Raw genomic sequence first — 26278 nt, 5'->3', positions numbered from 1 at the left:
ATCGGCCTTCGAATTAAGCCCTCCAATCCATATTAATCCAGCAATGTTACGTATCAAACGAATGTTCAATATAACACGGTTTAATTGACCCACTACGCAAAATCTAGGCAGTTTTCTTCGGTTGTTAGACAGAAATTTACCGAACTAAACAATATATACAACACAACGCGATTTAACATATATCGCCCACGAGATTAAACATATGGTCGGATCACAGAAATATAATGCAGAAACCGATACAATTGCTTTTCTGACCACAAATGGTGCAAGCAACCATAGCATGCAAATTGAAAGGACTTTCATTTCAAGCGCAGGTCTTTTAATCTATCATTATAGTGGAATTAGTAACATCAAAGCGCAATTTTGTTTACCCTACATTCACCTTTTAAACAAGTTTGCATCCTTTGGGGCTTATACGTACAATTATCACCAGGATCGGGCCACACGAAGTGACATTCGATCGTGCTGTCTGTCGCTTCAACGCGAAGCGAGCGCCGAGGACACGGCATACACAAAGCTACGAGCCGCACTTACACTTTCATTTCAAGCACAGGTCTTTTAAACTACAGCGGAATTAGTAACATCAAAATGCAATTTTGTTTACCCTACATACGCTTTTTAAGAAAGCTTGTACCATCTAGAATACACGTTTCACTTTCGTTTTGGTACGGGCAGGTAATCAACCACAATGCTAATAAACAATGATAATCGTCATCTCCCTTGTTTGCGTTTCCGTTCTTGAAAACTCTGCACTCTTTTATCTCTTGCCGGTTATGCTATGTTGGCTGTCACGCTGATAACGCGCAGGCCTTTCGTGACCTGGAAGTATTCCGCGCTCGACGCATTAAAGAAAGCATGCAAATGCGGACGAAATAGATGACAATTATCGTTGTGAGACAAGATAATTCCCAAAGGGTGCACACTTTTTTTAAGAGTGTTGAGCATGAGTGAAACACGTGTACCTGCCTGTACCTGCATGCCCGTGGTATCCCCCTGTCGACTGTGCACATGCGCCGCAAATAGCGCTTAGATTCAGCCGAAGCATCCTGCTCTCCTGGCAACAGTGACTGTTGCCGCCGTCGTCGCCATATTGCGACGAAGCTGGGACGTTCCATTCGGTGCTTAGCTCAAATTTCGTCCAAATTGGACGATTGGGGGATTCCGACGTCCCCCAGATCCTGCTGATTTCGCTTTCGCTCGCCGCCCAGCCTCTATTCTAAATTAGTACTGGTCTCTTCAAAGAGGACAGTTTTATTTCCCGGTGTTTCAATATGCAGCTCTTCTGAATTGTTTCGGCCATGAAGACCCAGGTAGTTATCGCAACTCCTTTCGGAGTCGCCACCGCTTTTGCCAGCGCGTCTGCCAGTGTCGACGACGGTGTTTGCGTCGTCTTCGTCAATGCTAGAGTCTCCAGCGATGGACAAGAAAAATTCTGCCCGCTCGTCGTCGTCCGCTCCCAAGGGGAACACCACTGACGCCAAGAGCAAGCAAGGTGGGCTCGCTCGATACGCAATGGGCTGCGCGTAATAAAGCTTATAACGCAACCGCTCACTACGCAGTTCGTTTTAGTCCTAAACCGCCCGTTCGGTTTTGATCGACGTGTATGTGCAGCCATAGCGGCGATGAGCGACTGCCTGGTCTTCTGCGATGTTGACCTACCGCGAAGCCGTGGCGTGTTTAGGGATATCATCGCTTGCGAAAGCCACTCGTAGGCCTAAGCCGCTCTCGTTTTCCCGGTGAATTTCTTCAGTTTCGGTTCTGTGCGGCGTTAGCATCGGCTGCTGAGGCCAGTGAATGCATCTCGCGTGCACAACACTAACCACTGAAAGCGACAATGAAGAACAGCTCATGGCGAGTCTTTTTACGTTGTAGACGGAACAGCAAATTCGGGTTCGGCAGCACAGCCGCTTGTCAGAGCAGTCATTACTTCTCTGTCGTAGTATACAATGTCTAGGCGGCTTCGTCGACCGTCGTGACCACTCTCCCCACCCTCTTGTTCCTTTTATTCACCTACAGTGCGAAAGACACTCGACTGCAGATGATTGCTCACGTGTAAGAAAGCTTGCTGTGTCATTACTGCTCTGGGCAATAGAATGCGCACCGTAACGCTCGGGAGCAAATCTGTTCATACGCATTACCGTTGCAACACGCACGCCTGTTGTTTCTATGCGTGCCGTAGCCTGCGCATATCGTGGACGTTGACACAGCTCAATTAGCCCATGGCGCGCTACTGTGTCAGTCAGAGCTGGTGTTTCGCCAAATCAAACGTTCGTGGAAACTTCAGCTGTTACTACTGCCTCAGCTCGAACACTGGCCATTCGGGTGCTTTTTTATACGCCAATCGCGCGGGGCACTTTCGATCACGATCGAGCCCGATCAGGATCGAATTGCGGTTGGCTCCCTTCCGCAGCGTGCGCGAAAGAGCCAATCGCGACCGAGAAATTCGATCCCGATCGAAAATGCCCCGTGTGTCCGGGGTATGCCTTTACGCTCAGGTAGTGAGTCGTACTTTTGTGCAATAGCCAGGCAACATTGCAGATAACCCTCTCACAAAAATTACTTTCCGTTAAAACAGTCCTCACGTTCAAGTGTTAGTGTACATCATAGTGACTGAGAAAATTGCACGCAGTGAAAGCCACTGAACTCGATAAGCCAACATGGTAAACCTAAATGTCTGAGCGACGCACTTGGATGTTATCTTCAACACAGTTCGTTCACAGTGCAGGTAATGGCGTTAATTACAGTTCCTCTTACTTTTTTAGCTGTTGCACTTTTCTGAGTTACCACGCAAGATAAGCGTTCTGCAAATTCCGACGAAACTGGTGGCCTGAGCCTGATAGTAGTAGGTGCTGATGTTGATAACAGCGTAGGTGTTTTGCCTGTTGGTGAAAAGGTGAATGTGCATTGCTGCCGCTTGTGGCAGGTGCAGTTTGACGGGGCTTTCGTACAGTTATGTACAATGCTTTGAAGGACTGATGCAGTGAAAGCGTCTGAACACCTTTCCGGTAGATGTCCCCTTATCTAAAGGACTTTAGAGTGCCCGTGTGTCAGGGGTTTCTTGCTTGCAAAGCCAGCTGTATCAAGGATGCAAGTTTTCCCATTTGAGAAGCCCAAGCTTCTTGTTGGCAGAAGGCTTGCGACAATAGTGTAACATTTTTGCTTCACGTTTTAGGAGGTGGGCAATGATAGCATCGCACTGTTTCTATCGATAATCTTGTACAGTATATAGTATTATAGATCTTGTTCCATGTTCACATAGGGACACGTTGGGCGCAGTTTTTGACTGGAGTGGTTTTGGTTGTAAAAAGGAGTTGATGTAGCCATCTGGCATTGTGTGTGATAAGTTGAACCAGCAAGTGCAGGAGCAAAAGTGGAAGAATGACTGATAAGTTATTAAATTAATGCAGCAGTGGGATGTTGGGGTTGCTAGCAGTTGGTGTAGCTAACCAATGAAGCTGTGTACAGATAGTGGCAGACATCTGGTTTGAGTCATTTGCTGGGAACGCGTGGCATGGATTTAATGGCTGCATAATGCCTGCAGAAAGAAAATCAGTGCATTTACATATTGTTTGTTTGCTTCTTTCGATGTTGCAAACATGTTTTGCCCATGCCCTCTTTAGGTAGGAAAGGAAATACCATAATTGTCAAATGCCTTGCATCATATTATTGCCTATATATATATATATATATATATATATGCATGCATTTCTTCAGAAAAAGCTCCAGCAGTTTCTTAACTGCTAAAGCAGTACCCACACATATTTCCAAAGTTACAAAACTACCACAAGCTTCTCAATCATTAAACGATCACACTTAGGAAGCATAAAGGTTGGGAAGTACTTTTGAGATATCTTAATTTGATGCTAAAGTTGTTTCGAAATACTGGACCTTGCAGACACATTGTTATGTGATGACGCAGTGCCAAATTTACAGACGTCATGTAGAAATGTGGCTAGGTGTTATGGTATCGTTCATGAGAAGAACAAGACTGCTGCGCTCATTTCTCTGACTGCACTTGCGCCTGGCAGCTGCTGCAGCGATCACAGGAACGAAGCGAGCCAGTGTATCGTGACAGCATGATGGCACCTCTTTGTTACCGAAAACAATAGTAGTATTGTAGTAAATAATTTAGGTTGCTGTGACTTTTGCCCATATTCCAAGATTCAGGGTATTCGGGACGTTCATTTAATGTGAAAACATGAGAAGGTGATCTCATGCGAGCACACCTTTAACTTGATGAACCACTCTTGGGAAAAACATGCAAGATTTAGAATGGAGTGGGTTACAGTGGCACATGCTTCGGAAGTAGTTGTTGCAGGAGCAAAGTGTTAGCTGTTGAAACGCACAGCATTTTGTGAAGTACAGGAAATGTATCTTGGCAATTTGTAGTTGCTCAAAAACACACATACATACACAAAAGAAAGAAAGAGCTTCTAAAGATTTTTAATGTTTGCTTTCTGTACAAAGAGAATACAAAATTTTTGCTCCCACACCATACCTTCGATTGCCTGCTATGTTGGCACAGTGAAACTCATACATTCTGACTGTCCATTTTTGCACTGTGCACACACTATCATAGATAACAAAACGAGGACAGGACAAGTGCCATTGTCCTCATTGTGTTTGTCTTTGGCAGTTTGTGCGCTCGCCAAAAATAGTTTCCAACTCTCCCACTTTTCCGTTCTACTATTTTGACTATATTTTGAACCATAGCATGAATTCAGGAGGTCTTAGCGGTTCCCAGAGCCTTGAGCTGTAGGTTTTAGAGGTTTTTGAAGGCATGGCTTGCGGAATTTAAGGTTTGTTGTAGGAAACCTTGTTCTGTATTTCGTGTGTTGCGGGTATGCAGTGGTTTGCCCTTAGTAACTTTTCTTTATGTGCTTTTTCGGTGTGCAGGTGTGCTTCGGTACATTAGACTCCATCAGCATCCCTTAAATCAAGCACCACGATATGCAACATTGAGAGACTGTCCTTGGCACCCTATTTAAGTTTAGGTTAGATGTGACTTAGTGTAGGCTTTGTTGGCCACTATAGTCCAGAAGACAGCAGTGCCCATGGACTTTAATGTGGCGCATGGGGGCCAGGGTTGGTTTAGGTCTATTTGTGTTTGCACTCACAGAACTGCCACTCCTCTTCCTTTGCAGATGGCTCGGGCAACAAGCAGCAGCAGCAGCAGTGGCCCGGCGGTGGCGGCGGTGCTTCGGGAGGAGGCAGTCGCCGGGGAAGGTGGAGTGGACAGCAAGGGGAGGGTCGTCGGCCCACTCCTCAGCGCAACCGCACGGCGCCGGACAAGAGGCCCCAGCCCAAGGGGCAGCCCCCGCCAGCCACGCAGTCGCCGCATCAGAATTCACAGGGACAGCGCAGTCAGGTCAGCAGCTGGAAACAGCATCATGGGGTGGAATAACACGCACGCTCACAGATCGGCTGAATGAGCGGATGCTCGCTTGCCAGTATTTTTCTAGGCTGTGTCCACTCACTCTCGTCTGTGCTCACTCACATTGTTGCCCACTCGCACCAACGTTCACTTTTGTTTATATTTGCTTCCCTTCACACTTGCTGGTGCTCACTCACTCTTGCTCACCCTTGCTGACACTCACTCACGTTCGTACTTACATCCACTCAAAATTGCCGGCACTGATTCCAGTTGCTATTCATGCCCACGCACACCTTTCACCACTCGCTAAACCTCTATCTTGTGCCTGCAATAGGAGCGTGAAATGTGTGTGAGTCAGTCGTAATATTGCAAGCCACTTGTTAACCTCTTTTAAGTGGCTGTCGAGAGTTTACAACGCATTGGTTCCGAGCTCCTAAATCGGGATGGGATGCTAAAGAGCAATTAGGGTTTTGAGGTCGTGTGCAGCTGTCCAACAAGTGCTTAGTGAGCCTGTCTCAATCTCTTACTTAGAAAACAACGCTCTGTGCTCAAAGTATGAAGCTGAACCTTGCGGGAAACTGGTGCAACTGCAGTTGTTCAGGTGCACTAACACAGTCATCTCTGCAATATAAACTTTTCCGGGTCTGCCATAATGTGCGAAGAAGTTGGCTTTCCACTTCGGAGAACATGCAGTGCAACCTGTGCAAATGTAAAGGGTGTTTTTTCGCATTAAGTGTCCATTTGTCGTAGAAGCTCGTAAATTTCATTGTGTGAGGGCATGCGCTAGGAAAGTCATCAGTGTTCTAACTTCACCTTTGATCAGGTTTTGGTGCCATCAAATTTATGGGCAAGAATTGGTGATCACTAGAAAATTTCAAAGAACATGCATCAGTTTTTACAACTTCAACTCGGAAATAACAAATATAGATTATAATTTTGCAAACTGCATTTCTTGAGACATCTAAAGCAAGCAAAATTGTTTTATTGTACATTTTAAATTTATTTTACTAGCAGCACCTTACAGGGCCACGCAGTGGGAGCATAGAGTAGGATGGGTCGGGACCTTTCAAAAACAGCATTTAAAGGAGAAACAATATATTAGCATGCTCTGAAATGTACTAGTAAGTTTCATTTAGTACTTTTGCACAGCTGTCATAAACAATTTGATTTCCTGCAGTCCATAAGCTAATGCATTTGTCTGCTTTAGATGATAAAACAGCTTATAAAATTGATATCTTTTACTAGTGAGAAATAGCAGAGTTGTAAACTTTCTGCTTTGATATTTGGCAACTTTTGTAAATAGCTTGCAAGCCAAGGAATGTGCTTGCAAGAGAGTAAAATTCAGTTTTCTCTTTACGTGCAGTTCAAATTAGCTCAGCAGTTGTCTAATGAGGGCACTTCTTTTTTTTTCAGCACTGTGACCTAATTTAGTGTTTCCCTTTTGTGTCCCATTAAAGTTATGTTTACATGCAATGTTATCAAGGTTGAAAAGCTTACCATTGTGATGATTTCTGAAGCTATAATGACAGTCATTGTATAAAATTTGTTCCTGACTTGTGCGGTGATTAGGGGACACTGAATTGGAAGTTGTCCAGTTAGCCTGGCCCATTTAACCAAGTTAGGTCTAACCGAAATACACCCTTTAGGTTCTTCTATTGCCACTTTATGGGATGCCACCATTATTTTAGTTTTTATGTTTACTTTTGGGGCTATGCCATCTTTGCTGGCCGAATACACAGTGTCGCAACATGGTTCACTGAAGCTGTTAGGAGGTGTCTTTTTTGTTTTCCAGTTCATGCTTTTGTTTGTCCATGATGGCACCTAAAGGGACACTAGTAGAGAAGTATAATAACTTTACTTGTATTACTAAAATGTGATTATGGAATATTAAAACGCTTACACTTACTGTCTGAGGAAGATTGTAAGCACGATAAGATTCAAAGACGAAAGAATGGCAGTTTTGGCCACACAACAACCTGAGACAGCGTCTACTCAAGTATGGCTGTTTACTTTTAAACGAGTTAAAGGTGTTTATCTTTAATTTTAATCACATTGCATACTAAGGAAACCAAAGAATCAACCTAAGAAGTTTCAAGAACTTTTCCATTGCCAAGATGGCTCAAATACTAGCAGGCGCTTTGAATTTAATCTCACACCAGTGTGGTGATGCTGATTTTTTGGCATGAAATTCTACAACAGAATGCTTGGCACTCATTTTCTCTCCAGTGAGCAACCATATGCCGCCAAGTGAATGAAAAATAGTTTTGGGAGAGTGCATTGCCAGTGTTAAAGGTATTGAATGTTGTTCTTTAAGGTTGCTTAATCCTTTCAAATATAAATGCAACAAAAGATAATTTTTTCTTGCTCACAATGATTCTGATGGTCATATAAAGCAAGACCACATGAAATATTTCTGTCAGAAAGGTGAATGTTACCAGGGAAAGAAAGTTTCCTTTTTTTTTACATTGTAACAAGTGGGGGCTTCACTGCACACAAGTTAGTGCACGATTCCAACATGACATGCAAACAATTCTGATAATCATATAAAGCAAGACCATGCAAAAAATTTTCAGAAAGCTGAAGCTTACTACAGTGCAGTCCACTTATAACGATATCGAGAAAGACGAAGAATATGATCGTTATAACCAATGATCGCTATATCTGGACTGCAGTTATTAAAAAAAAAATGTGGAATATACCTTTGCAGCTCCGAACTCGAATTCGCTACTTGCTCTAAAGAATAGATAATGTAGAAAGTAGGCCGTGAGAAACAAACTTTATTTCTAGCGCCAATGACCGCGTCAGGGGTTAGGCTCGCCGAAATAGTCCGAAATCTGCACTTGCTTTTGCGGCAGCTTCAGCTTCACAACCGCGGTGTGCATGGATTCCAGCTGCTGCGCAAACACTGGCGGCAATCCTTTAGCATGCATAAAATCAATGAAGGAGTCGATCGACGACAGTGCACTTTGCGTGGACGTCGAGGTCGGGGTCAAGGAGCCACTGTCAATCTTGTTGTCACTGTCGTTGCTGCCTTCGCCACCTTCGCACAACTTTGCCGTCTGTCGTGACAGCACATCTTAGGCGATCGCCTCGTCAGTGACCTCATCGCAGAACGAGGCAGCACTGTCTGCAGTCAAAAACTCCTCCTTCGATGCACCACCTGTGTCACCAGTAGGAACGAGCTCCCAGAGCTCGGTATTGTCAGCGGCTTCCACCGTGTTGGTCTCAGTGGGTTGGGGAAGTTCATCCTTTCGCACAAAGCCCACCTTTTCGAACCAATTGGTGATGAACCACTGGTAAAGCATGTCTTCAACATCGGCGTACAAAGGATCTCTAACCCTTTTCCACTGATCGGCATGGCCGCTGATAGCTCCTGTCTTCACAATCGCGGTGCTCCCGGTTTTCAAGATGGTTGATATCGTTAACTGGGCGAGCTCATACTTCTTCACAAGGGCACTCACATGAAGCCGCATCGAGAGCCCTGCAAAATATCCATCTTCGTGTCAAGCGACACAGTTTTGCGCATTGTCGGCGCCATCTTCGAACCGGGTTGAACCGTTCGTTGAGAGAGAGACTGACGCGGGACGGGCACCACCGCGCCGCTTTGTTTGTCGCTTTTTTTTTTCTCTCTCTCTTTCGGAGCGACTGTGGCCGACGCATCGCTACTAGATACTTGGGCCAACGCGCATGAAGCAGCTAGCGCCATGTTGTGGCGCGCTGCGCCTACTCAGCTATTCTCCGGTGCGCGGGTGGGGCGAGACGCGCTGTGCGGTGATACGAACTTATGGAGGTAAACATCGCCTCGTCTCGACATCGTTCGTTTCAGGGAACTAAGCAACGCAAATGTTACGATTATTTGACACTGAAAACGCCGTCCAGACGGCAAAATTTTGATCGTTATATCCGATATGCGGTGAATAAACCTATCGTTATGTTTTTTTTCCCCATAGACCTAATGCATAAAATGACACTCTCATGTCGACCCATCGTTATAACCGATGTATCGTTATATGTGGTATCGTTATAAGTGGACTGCACTGTATAAAGGAAAACAAAATTTTACACTGTAACCAAGGTAGGCTTCACTGTGTGCTCAAGCGAGTCTATGCTCCCAACTTCTCTTCAACAGCCCCTTGTGCCATCTGATGTTATATTTACAACAAGCACCAAATAATGCACACCATCTGGAAGAAGCACGGAGCAATACAGGAGCTTGAGCCATTTTTAGGCCTACACACACAAAAAAAAGAAAAGTGCTGGACGAACTGGTCTCGTTTGTCTTTTTGGCAAATTTTCGTTTGACACGCTGAGCTTGCCTTGCGTCCTCAAAGGGTTGAAGGACGGCGCAGCCCTCCCAAACTGATGCAGTGCACCCAACGTGTTGTGTGCAGGTAGCACGCAGCCTGCAGGATGACTGCGTGGAAGAAGCACTCCGCAAGGGCAATCGAAAGGTGAACCTGAATCACCTGCTGAAGTTCACTCTGACTCCCCGAGAGAGTGATCACCACCACAGCTACTGGCCTGGCCAACGCTCCAGTCGGCCCCCGCCGACCAAGCACTCCAAGGAGCAGTTCTTGCAGGCCAAGTGAGCGATACAGGGATGCTCTATATACCGAGGGGGAGCTGGGTATGGTTGCTAATGGACGCAGCAGTAATTAAGGAATTGCAGTTATCAGATTTTGCAAGTGAGCCACTCCACCAGGGTTGGAGTCTTACCTGTCACCGGGCACTGTTAGCTTGACGTTTACTGTATGTGTCACTTGGACGAGTCTATCTCAGTAATTTGCACACGCCTGCCGAGCTGGAACTCTAGTGCGCACATTCAGCTCATGTCAACGGCGGAAGGCTGCCCTTGGTCATTTGAGTAGAGTGTGATGGTGTTTCCACTTGGCTTCCTTGTCGCTTTGCAACCAAGCTAGCTGCGTGTCGCTCGAGTCTCTAGGAGATGTGCCTGCTAAAAATGCGAGGTCAGTGTAGTACCCTGCAGTGCCTGAGAGTATCGAATGCTAACAGATCGGGCCTCGAATGCCGCTCGGCTAAATATGTTGTCGACCTAATACACCCTCTCATTACTTTTGTTCATTTTGGTCACGTCAGTGGTAGGGCTGAACTTCTTTCATTGTCGGGGTATCTCTGGAGCTGTGTTTTGGACCACCGAGGCACGGGGTGTAGAGGCAGAACTGTTTTGTGGGCGTTGCTTGTAGTGAATTAAGTTTTCACTGAGCATAGCCTAGGTCATGATGTTGTTGGGTCTCTGTTGTCCTTGCAGCTGCCAGTTTGTGGTGCGTGAGGGCACGGTGCGTCGTTGGGATCCGGACGTGCCCGTAGCCTGGGAGCTGGTGCACGAAGTGCGGGTGCTGCAGCAGCAGAGCGACACTGGCCAGGAGGAGCGCTGTCCCGTGTGCCTGGGCACCCCACGGGCAGCCCAGACGCCCCCGTGCGGACATGTGCACTGCTGGTCGTGCCTTCTCCACTACTTGGCCCTGTCGGATCGGCTGTACCGGCCGTGCCCTATCTGCTACCGGCCATTCTCTGCTCAGCAGCTCCGCAGGTGTGTGCGCTAATTCAGGGACGCGTCGGCACCATCCCTGGTGTGCTGTAACGTACAGGAAAGAAAACTGTCCGAATTACCGTACGTGTGCATTGCCTATGCTGACGCCAAAAGGCGGGAGAGAAAAATTAGATGTCAAGTTTGGTGCCACGTCATGGGGCAGTTTGTCACCGCAATGGTAAAAGGCACATTCTACTGTACAGCTGTCGGATGGCACCGCTGTTGCATTGCAGCGAAAGTGACATTGAATGCCGTTGCCGCAGATGATTGCAGATCAACATTGTGATTGAAACGGGCAAGTGATGCTCGTAAACAGGGTGTTAAACAGAACCCACTGCAAAATTTTGCTGTCTTTGCACACTCAATGGCCAAAATACTAGATTCAGTGGCAGTGGTAGGCAAATCATTGTTATTGAAGTTGAGGATGAGAGGTGGCCTAACAGTGACAACTCGATAAGATTGTTAGCCACCTTCATTGGCATATTGGAAGAGACAGACAAATGGGCAAACCCTATTGCAAGCTAACTGCTGTCACAGTAACAGTGCTTCAGCACGCAGCGCTGTACTGTTACTGCTACTGCATCAGTGACCTGCCTGCTTTATGGGGTCTAGCTAAGCTGCACCACACTGCTGGCAGATGGTGGACAGTAGCGATGAATCATTTTTCATTCTGTTCGTAGCCGAGTTATCCAACCTCTTCATGCCTTTGGATGTTTAGATGTTGGCTAATGACATGGGGACATGTTACGGCTTGCAGGGTGGTTCCCCAGCCCAGAAGGGGCTACCAGCCGGGTGACGAGATCACCATGTGCCTGATGCGTCGCCAGAAGAACCAGCCCGGTGCCCAGCCCATGCCGGCTGACCTTTGGCGTGTGGATGACCTCGAGCCCTTCAGCGTCAACCGAGGTGGGACCGTCAGTTGACAGTTTTCTTTTAAAGGAGTGCATTACACAGCGTAGCAGGAGAGTATTGACTGTGTACGCTGTGCTGAGGGGCATAATCTTGCTGAACTGAAACCCGTTGAGCGATCGGAATGAATGAGAGATTAGCAGATGGAATGCGCAGTCTAATCGGAAGATTTAGGCTTGTCTTTTATGGTCAAGCTTTGCCTTGGTTCCAGCTATGACTTCCCCGTAGTGATATGACAACAGCTGCCAGATAACCAAAGTGCCATGGCTTGGTCGTGGTACTGATACAGGTCATTGTATTTTTAGTTTGTATTTCTAGTGTGTGCTGTCCAACTTCGTATAACGCTGAGACAATGTGGATCAGCCTATGCATAGCCTCTGAGACTAGGGTGTACTGCGGCTGCAGCAATGTGCCACGAAGGCGGTGCTTATGATGCATTGTGAACGTTGCTGCTCATTCTCGGACAAACGGAATGTGAACTGTGGCAAGCGTAAGGGGGCATGTGGCAATTAAAGTGGTCAAATTTTATATTTTCGGAATTTTTTTTCGCGATTCATAGACCTTTATTTACCTTGTAGTGAAATATTATAACAAAATATGTGGTAGAAATCGAGAAAACAGCACTTTCGTAAAGTGCTGTTATCAAAAATTGCGAAAAAAATCTGGCTTTGGAAGGCCTGCGCCGTACCGCGGATTGCCTGGCTATCCGTTGACGCAGCGCCTCCATCTTGGTATCACCGTAAAGAGGAGAGGTCGGAGCTAAAGATAGCCGGAGCAACGCATTTCTCCATCGAGAAATAAACCAGCAAATGCAAGTGAAAAAAAGGCAAACGCGGCATTGCGATTGGCCGTAGTAGTCACGTGCGGCACAGGGCGCGCTCCTATTGGCTGTTGTAGATTTGAATTGTTGACGAACCTCTCTCACGCGCATTTGTGCAGCAGCGAGCTGCACGTTCTTATCAACGTGATTGACGGTCGTGGCAGCTTATGCACGTTTTCTGCGATGAGCCCCAAAGGAATGAAGTTCCGAATGGCCCATGTGTATGGAAGACCACGAAAGGCGTAGAAATGAGGGAGAAAACTACTCTTAGAAGCGGATGCTGCCGAGCTTGTTGACAAGGCACGACTGGCACATGTTGGTGACTGGGAAAGCGCGCCCGCGTGCGCTGCTGACGACATGACCACAGAACACCTACTCGATCGCGAGCGATGTCATGTACAGGTATGACTGCGAGTGATGGTGAAGGCGTGACCGCGAGTGACGGTTAAGGTCGGGTTAAGGTCTGCGTGAACACGTGGATGGACCGAGCAGGCCGCTCACGTACGTCTACGCTAAGTTCTTTTATCAGCTTGAGTTTATGCCTCCAGCCATCCGTCGAAAGGTCCGGCACACCTGTGTTACCGGAATGCCAGACACGTTTGGCGCTGCGACAGAATGCTCGCAACGCACGCTGCTTCGATAACTCTCGCTTGGGGTCGACTGCCAAGCAGCTGCTGGAGAGGTTGGAGAGGCATCGCGCGCTCGCACCTAGAGAATCGCAAGTAGACGACACGATGTGCCATCATGACGCAGAGCCAATCAAGGCAGAGCTGAGACCCGATCACTCGGTGAACAAGTTGAGGAGAAAATGCATAGCTATGGAGGAGGGTAACTTATAATCATCCATAGCTCTCTTAAGGGGGGACGCGGGGACCAGATCGCGAAAATCGCAAAAAAGATCGATTTTTGGCAACGACGCGTTTCGGTATCTGCAATGCCTAATCTACATTGTATCAAAATGGTTTAACTGAAAACGCACTAAAAGTGCCCGAAAAAAATTAATTTATGAGTTCGGAGGGCGAGAAAACAGCTTTAAATCGCGTAAAATCACCGCAGCTCGCGGAGCCCTAACTCGTCTTTCCCGCCACCGAACGCTGCCATCTTGGTATCGTTCGAAAGCTCGAAGTTTCGCCATTCCCTTTCTGAATTCTTCGGTCGTCGCCATCTTGTAACGAACACACAAACACAAAAGAAGTGCGGGTCCGCTAGAGGTGGTCACACAGGCCCTGCGATGAAAGCGGGCCTCCGATTGGTTGCCGTACTGAAAGGCGTCTCGCCATTGGTTGCTGCTGCAGCAGCGGGCAAGCTGGCAACCACAGCGGACCGCAGTTGTCTGCTTTGAAAACCACGCCGGCGTGTTTCTTCGTTTGACACTCGCAGAATTCGGATTTATGAAAGCTCCCAGGTCAGTGATGGATCGTCGCTCGTTCGAAAAGAACTTTTAAATGAAGCATGCCTTCGGAAAACGGAAGCGCAAGCCTCCTACGGCGAGAAAAAGACGGCGGCCAGCGGGAGAAGCGCAGAACCCGACTGAACACGCGGATAACGTGCCGCGTTATCTTCCACCGTGTGATTCCAGCAGCGAAGCCGACATTCACCCTGTGACATCGACACTGATAACCAAGCCACCGGAAGACGTGCCAACGGAGACTCTCGCACCTGTGCGTACGGCCGCGCGAGTCAGCAACCGAGATCGCGTTGTTGGAGGCGACGCGGGTCGAAGGTCTCCATCGCCGACAGAGATGGTGTGCGTTTCCGATGCATCGTGCTACAGGGACACGCAGTCTGCGAGTGAGCCCCAACCGTCGACGAGCTACATACTGTATGGTGACTCAAGGCTCACCAGACAAATCGTCGCACCATTCAGACGCGCCTCGAGCCGCGTTTTGTGCCAGCGGTGACTGCAGAAGCGCAGGCATGCAGCGTTCGCGACTCCCTTCGCGCAGTGTCCACGACTGAGCGGAAGCAGCAATACCAAGAACAAATTTCGGCCCCTTGTGACTGTGAGTTCATTATTATGCCTGTTTCCACGATGAACTCTGTTTGCTAAAACTCTGTGCCCAAGATGCCAACAGCGTTCTGTGGGTGTGCACTGCGATACGAGGCTCGGTCTGGCAGCGAAAATGGTGGTCATGCACTACTCCAGACGGCACAAGAAAAGGATAAAGAACGCCTGAAGAAGGCATCCAAAGCCCACCAAACAATGAGGCAAAGGTGTAAGAAGATGCCTGACAGCAATGATTCAAGATATTACAGCCCTGGTGCTTTTGAAGACATTTGCAGTGCTGTTAAAACTTTGCAGCCAGTTTTCTCAATTGCATTTTTTTTGTCAATCACATCGCTCGTGGAAAGCGTAGCACAACAATGGCTGGACAGATTTTGGCGCAGTTTGTTTTGCTGTGATCCACAAGCTGTGCTGTACTTAAAGACAGTCTTGAAATGTTTCTTTATCTTTCCATTATTTAATTATTTCACAATTACTACATGGCTCCATGCAGTGAAGCACCGTCATGTGCATGTTATGTTGAGCAAAAAATTATTAGCGCTTTAAAAAAAAAAATCGAACAGTGTCTTGATGTAGATTAGACATCTGTGCAAACATACAAAGTATTCCCTGCTCCCTGTCATGTTTCGTTGCTGTGCCAGGCTTTCCACAAACAAGGAACTTATAAATTCCTATAAAACAAAAACTAATTAAGATATCCTAATGATATTTTAGATTTGTCTTTTTATTGCAATGTGCAGTGTGTGTGCCAAATTTCAGCCCTTTCTGTCAAGAAACAAAAAAGTTAATTCTGATCCCCTCCTCCCCCCTTAATATGAAAGGCTTCACACAAATTGGGGTGCGAATAATTAACTTTAGCAGTACACTACGCGTCTGCAAAATTTGTCCGAACCGTTTCAGGGCCCTTTAAGGGGGGACACCCCACTTAAATTTTCATTTTTTATTTGTGGCCACAATTTGATAAAACTTCCATCACTTAAGTATTTTGACATGCTGATTTCAAATATTCAATTGGTTTTCCCATGCAACAAGTACTTTTCAAAATATAAGCAATTCATGTTTTTTTTGTATGGACTAATTTGGAGGCAAGTTCTCTCTACAGTGCTGGCTGTTAATGAAGGAGACTGGCAGATCAAAATGATGTTGAATGATCAGAGGTTGCAGTGCTAAAAGAATGAATGTTCTAAACTGATTTATGCTGAAGTTACAGCATGTCAAACTTTTGTAAGCAGAAGGCATCAGTGAAACCCTGGAGAAATTATTACTTTTTCAAAATTTCTGTAATGATATTTGTTCACATTTTAGGCCTACTGCACTCCCAATTTGTCCACCTTTCTGACGAAAAAAGAATTATTGCAATAAGATGAGTAGAACCAGAGATATCGTCACTCCAAAACTACACTACCATCAAAAATGTTGTTTTGAGAAAACGAGAAAAAACATTTCAGGACATGTTCATGGTGATTACGGCAAATGCTTGAATACTAAATTGATCAAGGATGATACAGGGGTCCAACCAGGCAAGAATGAAACTTTCGCTTCTTTAAGGGGGGATACTGTAATTCAAATAATGTTCATGATGTTTTCCATCAATATTCATGAAACTTTCCATTCTTGTTAAGACTTTTGTGCTGATTTCAAATATGTAATTATTTTTCCAATAGGCCATTTAGTTCTGAAGATAAACCAAATTCATTGTTCATAATTTGCAGAAACAATAGGGGAAAAAAATGCGCTACGAAATTCGTATTGGCACATGCCTGGGTACTAGAAAACATAAGGAACATAATGGTAGGAATACTATTTTGACATATCAAATATTAGTAATTTTATAGCAATTCAATCTTTACTGTTCGAATTGTTGCTACCCTACTGTCTGATTTAAAGCAGAATTGAAAACTTTTGAAGCATAAATTCCAAAATCTGACCCTATATTGTGTACAAGTGAAAAGTCGGTGTTTTGAGAAAACGAGAAAAAAGGAATACATTCACTTTTAATTAAAAGTACAGAAATAATTTTGCATTATTTTGCAGTGAAAGCCGCTAAAAGCCACCAGGAATGTATTCGCTCTGACCACGGCCACCCAAATGCGGCAAAAACATCGTTTAGCGCCGTTCGCCGATTCCCGGTGGCTTGGATCGCGCGCGCGGCAAGGTTGTTCACACGGGTCGAGCTCCATGCCGACGCGATATCGCCGCAACACGCGCACGTGATAACGATCTTTATGGCGAGGCCAGATTACCGTTCGCTTTTGCCTACTGTGACGTTGCCGCCGCACACCTTGCACTTGACGACATCAGTCCGTTCACGGAGTCCTACTGAGGAAAGCGAAGCCTGCCTCGGCGTCGACTGGCGCGGCTGCAACGCCGTCGGCGCGAGTGAGCAAATCCAACACCCGCTTTGTTGCTGGCGTTGACGCAAGAACTCGAAGTTTTTTTTGAGCATTCATCTCCCTCTGCAACAAATCCGTACGCTGCAACATTGCAGTGTCACGCCGAACGCAGCCGCTGTCCGTAACGATTTCACTCATTTGTGAGCTGGCTAGGCCTACTTCGGCATCATTTGCGGTTGGCGGCGAGCTACTCTCGATGCTTTCAGAAGGAATGGAGCGCTTTTGAAAGTTATAAGCTGATCGCTTCTTCTTTTTGCCGAACTTGTGCCTCGTGGCGAACTTTCCCGGTGGATCGGACATCGGTGGGCATGTGCCGACAAACCTACGAGACGCGCAGTCGCGTCGCCTACTCCGCAGGCGACGCGACTGCGCGTCTGCGCGTGCTGCGCAGACGCGCAGTCGCGTGCTGCGAACCACAGCACGCGTTTTTGGCCACGTGCGCTAGTCAACGAATCGGATCGCGCGTTCAGGCTTTTTTTTTGCTCCTCGGATTTCAACGTCATTGGCGTGCCGACGGAGTCACTTTTGGCGGGAAATTAAAGAAGGAAGGCTCCTCTTTCCTACGAGACCAAGATGGCTGCGATCGCGCGCGTAGAAAAAGAGCTACGCGCCGCGATAAGAAGGGCTGTTTTTGCACGGAATTCAGCTCACAGTGATGTTATAAATTGATATTGCGGACGAAATACTCTTCCCCGAGATTCGAAACTTGGTGAATTAAAGGAATATTAGCTGTAGATATCGAAAATTTCGTTTTCAAAAAATCGATTTTTTTCGCGATTTTTTCGCCGCAAGGAGCCGTGTCCCCCCTTAATAGAGAGCGTGCTATTCTCCAGTCTCAGAGGCCATGTCCGCTCTTTCTTGGCTGACAAAACAGAAACAATCTCTCTTTTTTTTTTTCAGTCAGCACTATTGTCATAATCACTTGATGCGATATTTTCTATTTTCTTAAGTTTTTGTCGCCATTCTGCAGATGGTATGTCCACAGAGCAAGTGTGTCTAGGAGATGTCGCATCTGTGTACATGTTTGAGTGGCTGCGGATTCGTGTACTCGACACCACTTCCTGTGCCTTCGCGAGAGCCAAGTGGTGCAAAGAAACTTTTCTCGTTTCTTCGAACTGCATGGCGATCTCCGTTCGCGTAGATTACCAACACGGCGATGCTCTTGGCAGCTGTATATGGAGACCACAGAGATGTCACTTGCGCAAATCCAAGCAAATATGATCGTCTCCAAGTGTGGTACGAGTGAGGGCATCATTACAGATTGTTTATGTTAAGCTGCTATAAGCCTAATAAGTCCTTCTTTTGCTGAACAAATTTTTCAGGCTATTTTTCAGTCCCCCTGAGGTCTGGAAAATCAGTTGGCAACTGCATATAACTGCATGCCAGCCTGTGAACAGATGTAATCGCACCCCTGTGAGGAATAAACGAGCGGGCATCTAGTGGTGACCCTTTGAGAAATTATAAGCCAGATAGGCATCAATTTTTGTGAGCACAACAAATGGAAACAGCCCATGAGACACAAGCAACGCTAACCATAGTGTGCACACGTGGATGAACGAGCAGTTGCTGGCTGTCGGCATAAACAAGCCGTGCAGTTAAAACGAAGGACTACGGCATGAAAAACAATTTCTTGTGTCCACACAGGCTGGCATCTCTTGCTGAGCAACAGAGTTGAAAAATTGGCACATATTTTCAACATACAGATGGCATTGTAAATATATGGCATTCACCATTTGGGACTTGTTGGTGGTGCACTATATTTATGTATTTAAGCCTCACAGGCTTGAAGGCACAGAGAATGCAGCAACAAATGACCACGTGACAAAGTCGGCTTGGCATTGGTGGATGGCCCTGTTTACAAGTTTTTTTTTGTCGCTCTCCCTCTTTGAGTATCTTCCTGTATTTATTCCACTGACAAGGGAATAAAACTATAGTTGCTAGTAGCACTCTGTGGTGTGTGTTTCTCTATCGTGTGTCTCATGAAAATGTTGTGCAGTCTAACCTCAATATGCTATACCAACACGCCCAATCTTCAACCTTCACAGGGGAAAGTTGGTTTGTCCTAATCAGTCGAATTCAGTCTCTAAGAGCAGCAACTGTTAGTAGTATTGTCGTGCCACCATAATACCAGGGTGAATAATACACGAGACGGTGCTGGCAGCGATATGTCTGGTGTGTTTTGTACGCCGCCTATATGTCCAAGTTATGTTCCAGCTGTCCTGGCCACACAGTGACGTAATTTTGGTACAGCAATTTACATTGTAACAAAACAGAAGCGAAAAAAAAAAGTGATCTTGGCTCGCTTATTGATGGGCAGTAACCTTCCGATCTGCAGGTCAACCTTGCCTGCAGATCTGCAGCCAAGATTGTGTGCGGCTACATTGAAGTTTGATGGCTAACGGACGTGTAATTGTGCACATGCTATTTTCTCTGGTGTGCAGAGGACAGGCTGACTTGCCATCAGAGGGTGTTGGTGGCGTGCCCAAAGCAGCTGGGCGCCATGTTGGACAGGGAAGAGTCTGAGCTGCGAGCCCAGCTGCTCGAGGAAGGGGACGCCCCCGAAGCCTGCTTTGTGCAGGCTGCCCTGCAGGCAAGTGCTATTCGGGCATTATGTAGTTGAATGGATACTAAAGAGAGAAATATGTTGAGACGCATTAGTAAATTGCACTTCTGCAGTGCTCCCCCCCTCCCCCCCACAGGGGGGGGAACAAAAAAAATAAACAATCTATTACCTTGAAAGGAAGCTTGGTAAACAAGAAAGGATGCACGAGTGGGAGACTGCACCAACTCATTGTGACATTGTTGATTTAGACAGCACCTGATTGGGTATAATCGTTCTTATCTATAAAGATGCATTACATTGTAGTCTAAAGGACCCAAAGAATAAACTTGACTGCGCCACTGTGGCCCCAAAACAGTGCAACCCCTTTAATGTGCGTTCCACAGGTTCACAAGAAAAATATGTAGTACCCGGGAAACATATTACAGCGCAGTCCACTTATAATGACACGACATATAACGATATATCTGTTATAACGATGGGTAGAATTACAGAAAACGTCCCACACAAGTAATGAAACAAAGTAAATGGAAAAAGTTACGCTTTCGACGTGAAGCCAGCATACTCTTGAGGCAATTGCTAGAAGTTTAGGTCGAATGGTGCTAGGCAACAGTTTTGCTGAAAAATCAAACTAGGATCTTGTTCAATACTAGCAGTAACACTCATTTCACTTGAGGATGTCCAGACAGCTTGGACATCTGGCTTTGTAATTTTATTGTACTGTAAAAATATGCTGAAATGCAGCCGAAGAAAAAAAAAATAAGCAAAGTGGTTTTCATTACTCATAAAATAGCTCATTCGACAGTGTACAAACTTGGCACCACCAGGGCTCAGTGGTTGTAAAATTGAGGTAGGGACTAGTCTGTTCGTTTTCTTTCACACGTTTGCTGAAATGTTTTCTAAAAGCATAGTGGGCATTGTTTATTTTTGGCATATTTACTCTTTGGGGCTGTTATATAAATCTCCATAAGAGATTTGGGTGCATGTGGTTATTTCATCAATGAAAACAAAGTAGACTCGCTGAACTGATGGGCCCAACCTGTTTGCTAGATGATAAAGAAACTGAAGATCCCGTCGAGTATTTTCTTGTTTAAATATTACGAGAGTCAACATAATGTTTCACTGAAATAAAATTCTACTTTTTCAGCCCCTGCAATATAAGATATAAGAAAGGTACGTTTTTCAAAGAAAACATGAGGTGTTCATTGCCAACCTTTAAGCCCTGGGGCCGTCATTTGACACGATATCCACAACTTTGTTAAAAATCGTAAAATTCAAAATTTGCTACCATTTCTGAGTGCTTTTTCACACTAGATATATCTAGCGAAGAAATCTGCCTAAAGGAAGTTTCAGAGCTGGAAGGGTTAAGGGAGGACGTGGGTTGTTGGGATAAGTTTCTTACTTTTGGACCAAATTTGATGAAACTGCACATATTTGTTGAGCTTTGCGTGTTGATATTAACTATCACATTATGTTCTAAATGTGTGATGTAGTTCCTGAGATAAATAGTAATTACATTCGATTGTTTGCTGAAACAGTAAAAATACGGTCGAACCCACTTATAACAACATTCAAGTGCCAAGAAAATTCCATTGTTATAACTGATAATTGTTATAATGGGTTGCATGAAAAAAAATCAAAATAGGGGGATGGCAGAGCTGATGTGAGAAAACTATAATGGCGGGTGGGCCAGTGCCCCTCCCCACCACCTTTCTCTGCCCGACTGCTGGTTGTGTTCACTCGTTTAACTGCTTCCTGGGCACTCCAACTGTGGTAAGAAGCCACGGCTGTCGGCGTTAAAGAATGGCACTGCTATAACAACTGCAAACAGGTGTCACGGACGGCAAGCGCTATGCGAGCACTGTCGAGGCATCACTTTGGTGGCCCCAAAAGGGGCCATTTTAAAATTGTGAAAAGGCTGCTGTGGCAGCCTGTCAGCTTGAGAAATCCAGAAGAAACGTTGAGGAGAGATCGCCACAAGCACCTCACCACGTACTTCTCGCTGGCTTGCATGAGAAAAGGTTATGTCCGTCAGCCTTGCACGCTATACGTGAAGCTTGGGGACATCTTTCGCCAAGACATCCAAGGGCTTCACGTAGTGCAGCGGAAGGTTCCTCACGAGAATGAAGCCTCGTAGGGACTGAATCATCTGCCGGGCCTCCTGTGAAGACAATGTTGAGGTAGCCTGCGCTACCGCGTCATCGCTGCTGTCGTCGCCATCGCTCTCTGATGCAAGCACGTTCGTGACGATCGTCTTATTGGTTAAAAGCACTTTGTTTCCAACTCTATAGCTGTGTGCTTTCTTTTCACTGGCAACATTGTGCATTGCCGATGATCAGCGGCCGGATCAGCCATCTTCCGTTTCGGTGGCGAGTCAAGCGAAGCTGAGAAACCGTGTGGCCAGGAACGACTTCAGTGCATCTAACAAGGATGAACGTGAGCAATTAAGCTGTTTGCAGAACTGCACTGAATGAGGAGCCAGCGAGCAACATGCAAGCAATCTGCTTGCGGCGTAGTTGGTGTGGTTCATTCATGTTTCGAAGGGGGTATTAAACCAAAGACTGAACTTGACTGCGCCACTGTGGCCCCGAAACAGTGCTACCCCTCTAATATGCGTTACACTGGTTTCCAAGAAAAATATGTAGCACCCGGGAAACGTATTACAGTGCAGTTTATAATGATGCCACATGTACCACAAGGCACCAACTGCTGTCCTGTGCCTTTGCAAGAGCCAAGGGGTGTGAAGGAACATGGCTCGTTTCGTCAATCTCCATGATGAGCTTCATTGGCGGACATAGTCAGCGTGGTGATGCTCTTGTCGTCTGTATACAGAGATGACATCACTCTTGCGCAAATCCAAACAAGTCTGATTGTCTCCAAGTGTAATATGAGGCTGGGCATAAAGAGATTTTTTGAAGCTGTTCAAAGCCTAATAAATTATTTTTTGGGGGGGGGGGAGGGGTGAGCTTATCGAGTTTTCGGACTACCTTTTGGTTTCATGAGGTCTGGAAAATCGGTTGGTGACTGTATTTTGTTGAATTCAAGAGTCTGCAATGAAAGATACAGGTTCATGTTGCGTCTATATTACCTTCACATCGGTGGTATGATGTGAAGTTGTGAAGAGGTGGTGGTGGTGGTGGTAAACATTTATTGCTTGAGCCTTTTTACAACATTACTTGTGAGGGGGCTCAGGAGCGCGTAGGGTGTCCGGGAGTTTGTGGCCCTCGGCGACCCTCAGAGCCCAGTCGGTACATTCGGCCACACTTTTCTGTCCACTCTGGCCCTGTGGCTGTTAGTGTCACCTGCACGGGTTGATGCGGCATTGCACTATCTTTAGGATTTTTTTCTACACGCGGGGACGATAGTAGGGAAAGTAGCCATTAACAGCTTCACTGTAATAGGGCCCGCGAGCTGCGTGTGGACTCAGCTGCACTGGCAGCCACGTGCAGCCATGGCCACACAAAAAAATAAGACGCGCACCAACCTGCCCCACACTTGCTCCTCTTCCCCTTGCTAATGCTTGATTGCATTAGCGCCAGCTTGCTTCTTCCCCATTTCCTCTTGCTTACACGAGAAGGTGGCACTTATCAATCCACCGTCCTTCTTGGTTCACCCTCGCACACTTTCCATCATACCCAAAGCGTACAGTGCACAAGGCACGATAGGATCCCATCGCACTTGGACTTTATACAGGACATGACACTGCCCTGCTTCCACAGTCATTCTTGGTCGCGTGCAATTTGACAGGTGTGCTTGCAAGCAGCCACTTATAATTTACTCATTTGATGACCATTTGCAATCACAAATGTTTCCATTCATTGTCTTGGTATTCCTTCGTGGTGACAGTGAAATTTTGCTATGATGAAATTATGTATAATACACTACATTATGTTGAGGTTCAAATTACGTGGTCCATGTTCTATAAATAAAAAGGTAAATATTTCCTTATATTGAGAACTTCCTTATGTTGAAGTATAATATATTGAGGTATAACGGTAGAACTTTAGTTGCCAGAATGTACGAAAACTAAGTTTGGAAAGGTATAACTTCTGCTGCAGTATAATCTTGGTGGTTGGAACCTTGTCAATTTGGAAAATTGGATGATGTACGCTTGCCCTCTTATGCCAGCAAGTATAAGCATCATTTAATGGCATCATACTGACTGATTGGGACATATTGGCCACACAGCAGCTGATTCAAACGACATAGGAGTGTGTCAAGTGTCGAGCTTACCACCGATTCACCTGCAGTAACTGCCGCGAACAGTGGTTTTGTTCTGATTCAGTGCAAGGTATGCCATGTCACGAACACTGTGGAAACCGTCAAAGATGAACCGAGAGTCTGCTGCAGCATCTGCGTTCACATCAAACCTGCCAGCTATATCACACTTTATAATTAGTCGCTGGACAGCTCACTCTGCTGTTGTGCGGTCTTACACACACACACACACACAATATCATTGCAGCTATTTCATATAACGTTGGCTACCTATAAAAATATGTGAACGCTTTCCATACAACCACACACAACCAAGCGTGACCAGGTTGTGGTGAAACTGAGCTTCAGCTTTACTGTAGTGAAAACACGGCCATGCGGCTAGTCTGGGCGAGTACTTTGAAAGATTTTACGTGCTGTGGGACTAATAATGATAGTCATCATTTCGTTTTTTACCCACCCCGGGGGCTTTGCAGCATTACAGAGGGGAACAGACAAATGTCACGAGTGTAGTTGAGTGCATGCAGTGGAAGGTTTGGTTGTTCACTGACTTTCTGCAAACCTTGTTGGGCTGTGCAGGCATTGCAGCAGCGCAGGCAGGACCTTGAGAAAGAAGTGGGTTCACTGGACGTTAACGCCAACAGCCAGGGTCAGCAGCTCACTGTGGACGCCGAGGGCAACATGGAGGTGAGCAAAGGCTGCTTCTTGGTGCTGACTGTCTTTCCTGCGGACTTGCTCTTGAGCTCTCAACTGGCTTCTGTATTGTAGCTACAATGTGCATGGTTATGTCCTCCAAAGCTTTGAATGTCCACCAGCGAAAGTTAATGTTTCACCCCAAACAGCTTTCCTAATGATTGGAGTAAGTTGTGCTTAACGGCTTTAGAAGCTGCTCTGGTGGCCTGGTAGCTACACTGGTGGTTGTGCAGCTGAAGTGTTTTGTTGGGGGCAGGATGCGGAGGCATTAGTCTACTAATTGTACGTGAAAGTAGTTGCTTTCAAGCATGCCCTACCTGTGAACTGTACATTCCACTGTTTAAATTGCTATCTTAACATTTGCCTGGTTTATTCAGATCTGCATCCTCCATCTTGGAGCACTTTGAGGCACTGTTACCTTTGATCTGCGAGTGCGACGTAGATCTGACAGAATTCTGTTAACGTGGCTGGTTCAATTGCTCTGGGAGCGGCTGAATGCCTGGCTCCGCAGGCTTTCTGTAGCTCCAGTCTGAAGAGAGCACTGCGTCATTCCAAACAGACCACAGTAGGAACCATCCTACAGTACAATTAGGTTTAGGTTCACGTTACCGAACATGGAGATAACCTGAACTGATCTACCGTTGCCTCGGGACGTTAAACTTCATAAGTCATCAATCAACTGACAACAAGGAGAATGTCTCGAAGTAAACAGCTAATGTATTTATGTTCAGTGCCTGTGTACCTATACAGTCGAACCCGACTATATCGAACCCGTTTACATCGAATTATTCTATATATCGAACAATTTCTGGTCACGGTATAGTTACAATGAGTATATATAGCAAAAATTACGCTTACATCGAACAAATATTGCAGTGACTCCCGATATATCGAACGTCAAGCGGCGGAAAAGTGCCCCCAGAAGTTGGCTTTCCCTCGCGGTAGCGGGGAAACCCGGCGGCGCGGCTCCATCCAACCGCTCTCCCTACCGTGACTGCGCTGCCTCGGGCTGTTCGGGCGAGCCGTCGACACTCCCCCTGTCGCGCATAGTGAAGTCTATTATCCTCCCTCTTTCTCTATCATCTTTCACTTCCCACTCCCTCTCCCCTGACGACGCTTCACCGTGCTCCCTCACGGATTGCAGAATCAAGCGTCCTTCCTTTCTTTAGATCACTATCAATCGACACTCCCCAGCAAAAAATGACCCTGGCCCGCCTACAGCGCTTGCTCAGACAGCCAATCAGAGGCTCTTGTGCGCTCTTCGTGCAAGATGGCGAAAGTGCGAGTTGTCTGGCTGCTTCTCTGGTTTATCGTGTTTGCGCCTCGTGGGCCTTCTCCCGCAGTGTTGCCGTGATGAAGCGGCAGAATTCGCCTTTCGTCGTGAAGATCGAAATCATAAATCGCGTCGAACGCGATGTCCCCGCAGCGTGCAAGATTCCAAGGAGCACTCTCAGCACGATTAGGGCTAAAGTGGCTAGACTCGCAACCCGGTGCCCATGGCGCCCGACGCGTACGCACGGCCGTGTACGAGGCGTTCTTCATACGTGCCGGTTTCGGCGTGCTCGGTGATGACTGTAAATTCTGATGAATGCGACGAAGCCGTTGCCGGTGTTGCCGAAGTTTGGAGCGAGCTTTCAAAATTTCCGGGACATTGGAATCAACGGTGGACGAGTTTGTGAGTGCAGATGATGGTTTCGTGACGACGGTAGAGCCCGGAAATGAAGACTACATCGCCGACATCGTACCGAGCACAAATGA

General features: G+C 46.4%; 1 protein-coding gene across 1 annotated transcript in view; it reads left to right on the top strand.

Moving 5' to 3' along the window:
* Positions 1 to 1064: 1064 nt before the first annotated feature.
* The window catches only part of LOC142576416 (E3 ubiquitin-protein ligase RNF10), a 76158-nt gene continuing 50944 nt past the window's right edge, over positions 1065 to 26278 (top strand). Inside the window, exons 1-7 of the mRNA XM_075686547.1 lie at positions 1065 to 1492; positions 5145 to 5368; positions 9766 to 9959; positions 10644 to 10925; positions 11683 to 11831; positions 19494 to 19642; positions 24407 to 24514. Of these exons, the coding sequence (XP_075542662.1) occupies positions 1399 to 1492; positions 5145 to 5368; positions 9766 to 9959; positions 10644 to 10925; positions 11683 to 11831; positions 19494 to 19642; positions 24407 to 24514 (1200 nt within the window). The 5' untranslated portion in view covers positions 1065 to 1398. The remainder of the gene's footprint in view (positions 1493 to 5144; positions 5369 to 9765; positions 9960 to 10643; positions 10926 to 11682; positions 11832 to 19493; positions 19643 to 24406; positions 24515 to 26278) is intronic.

The sequence above is a fragment of the Dermacentor variabilis genome, chromosome 3 (assembly GCF_050947875.1).
Source record: "Dermacentor variabilis isolate Ectoservices chromosome 3, ASM5094787v1, whole genome shotgun sequence".
Classification (NCBI taxonomy): Eukaryota; Metazoa; Arthropoda; class Arachnida; order Ixodida; family Ixodidae; genus Dermacentor; species Dermacentor variabilis.
Note: the sequence above shows the minus strand (reverse complement) of the source record. Positions and strands in the feature narration are given on the sequence as shown.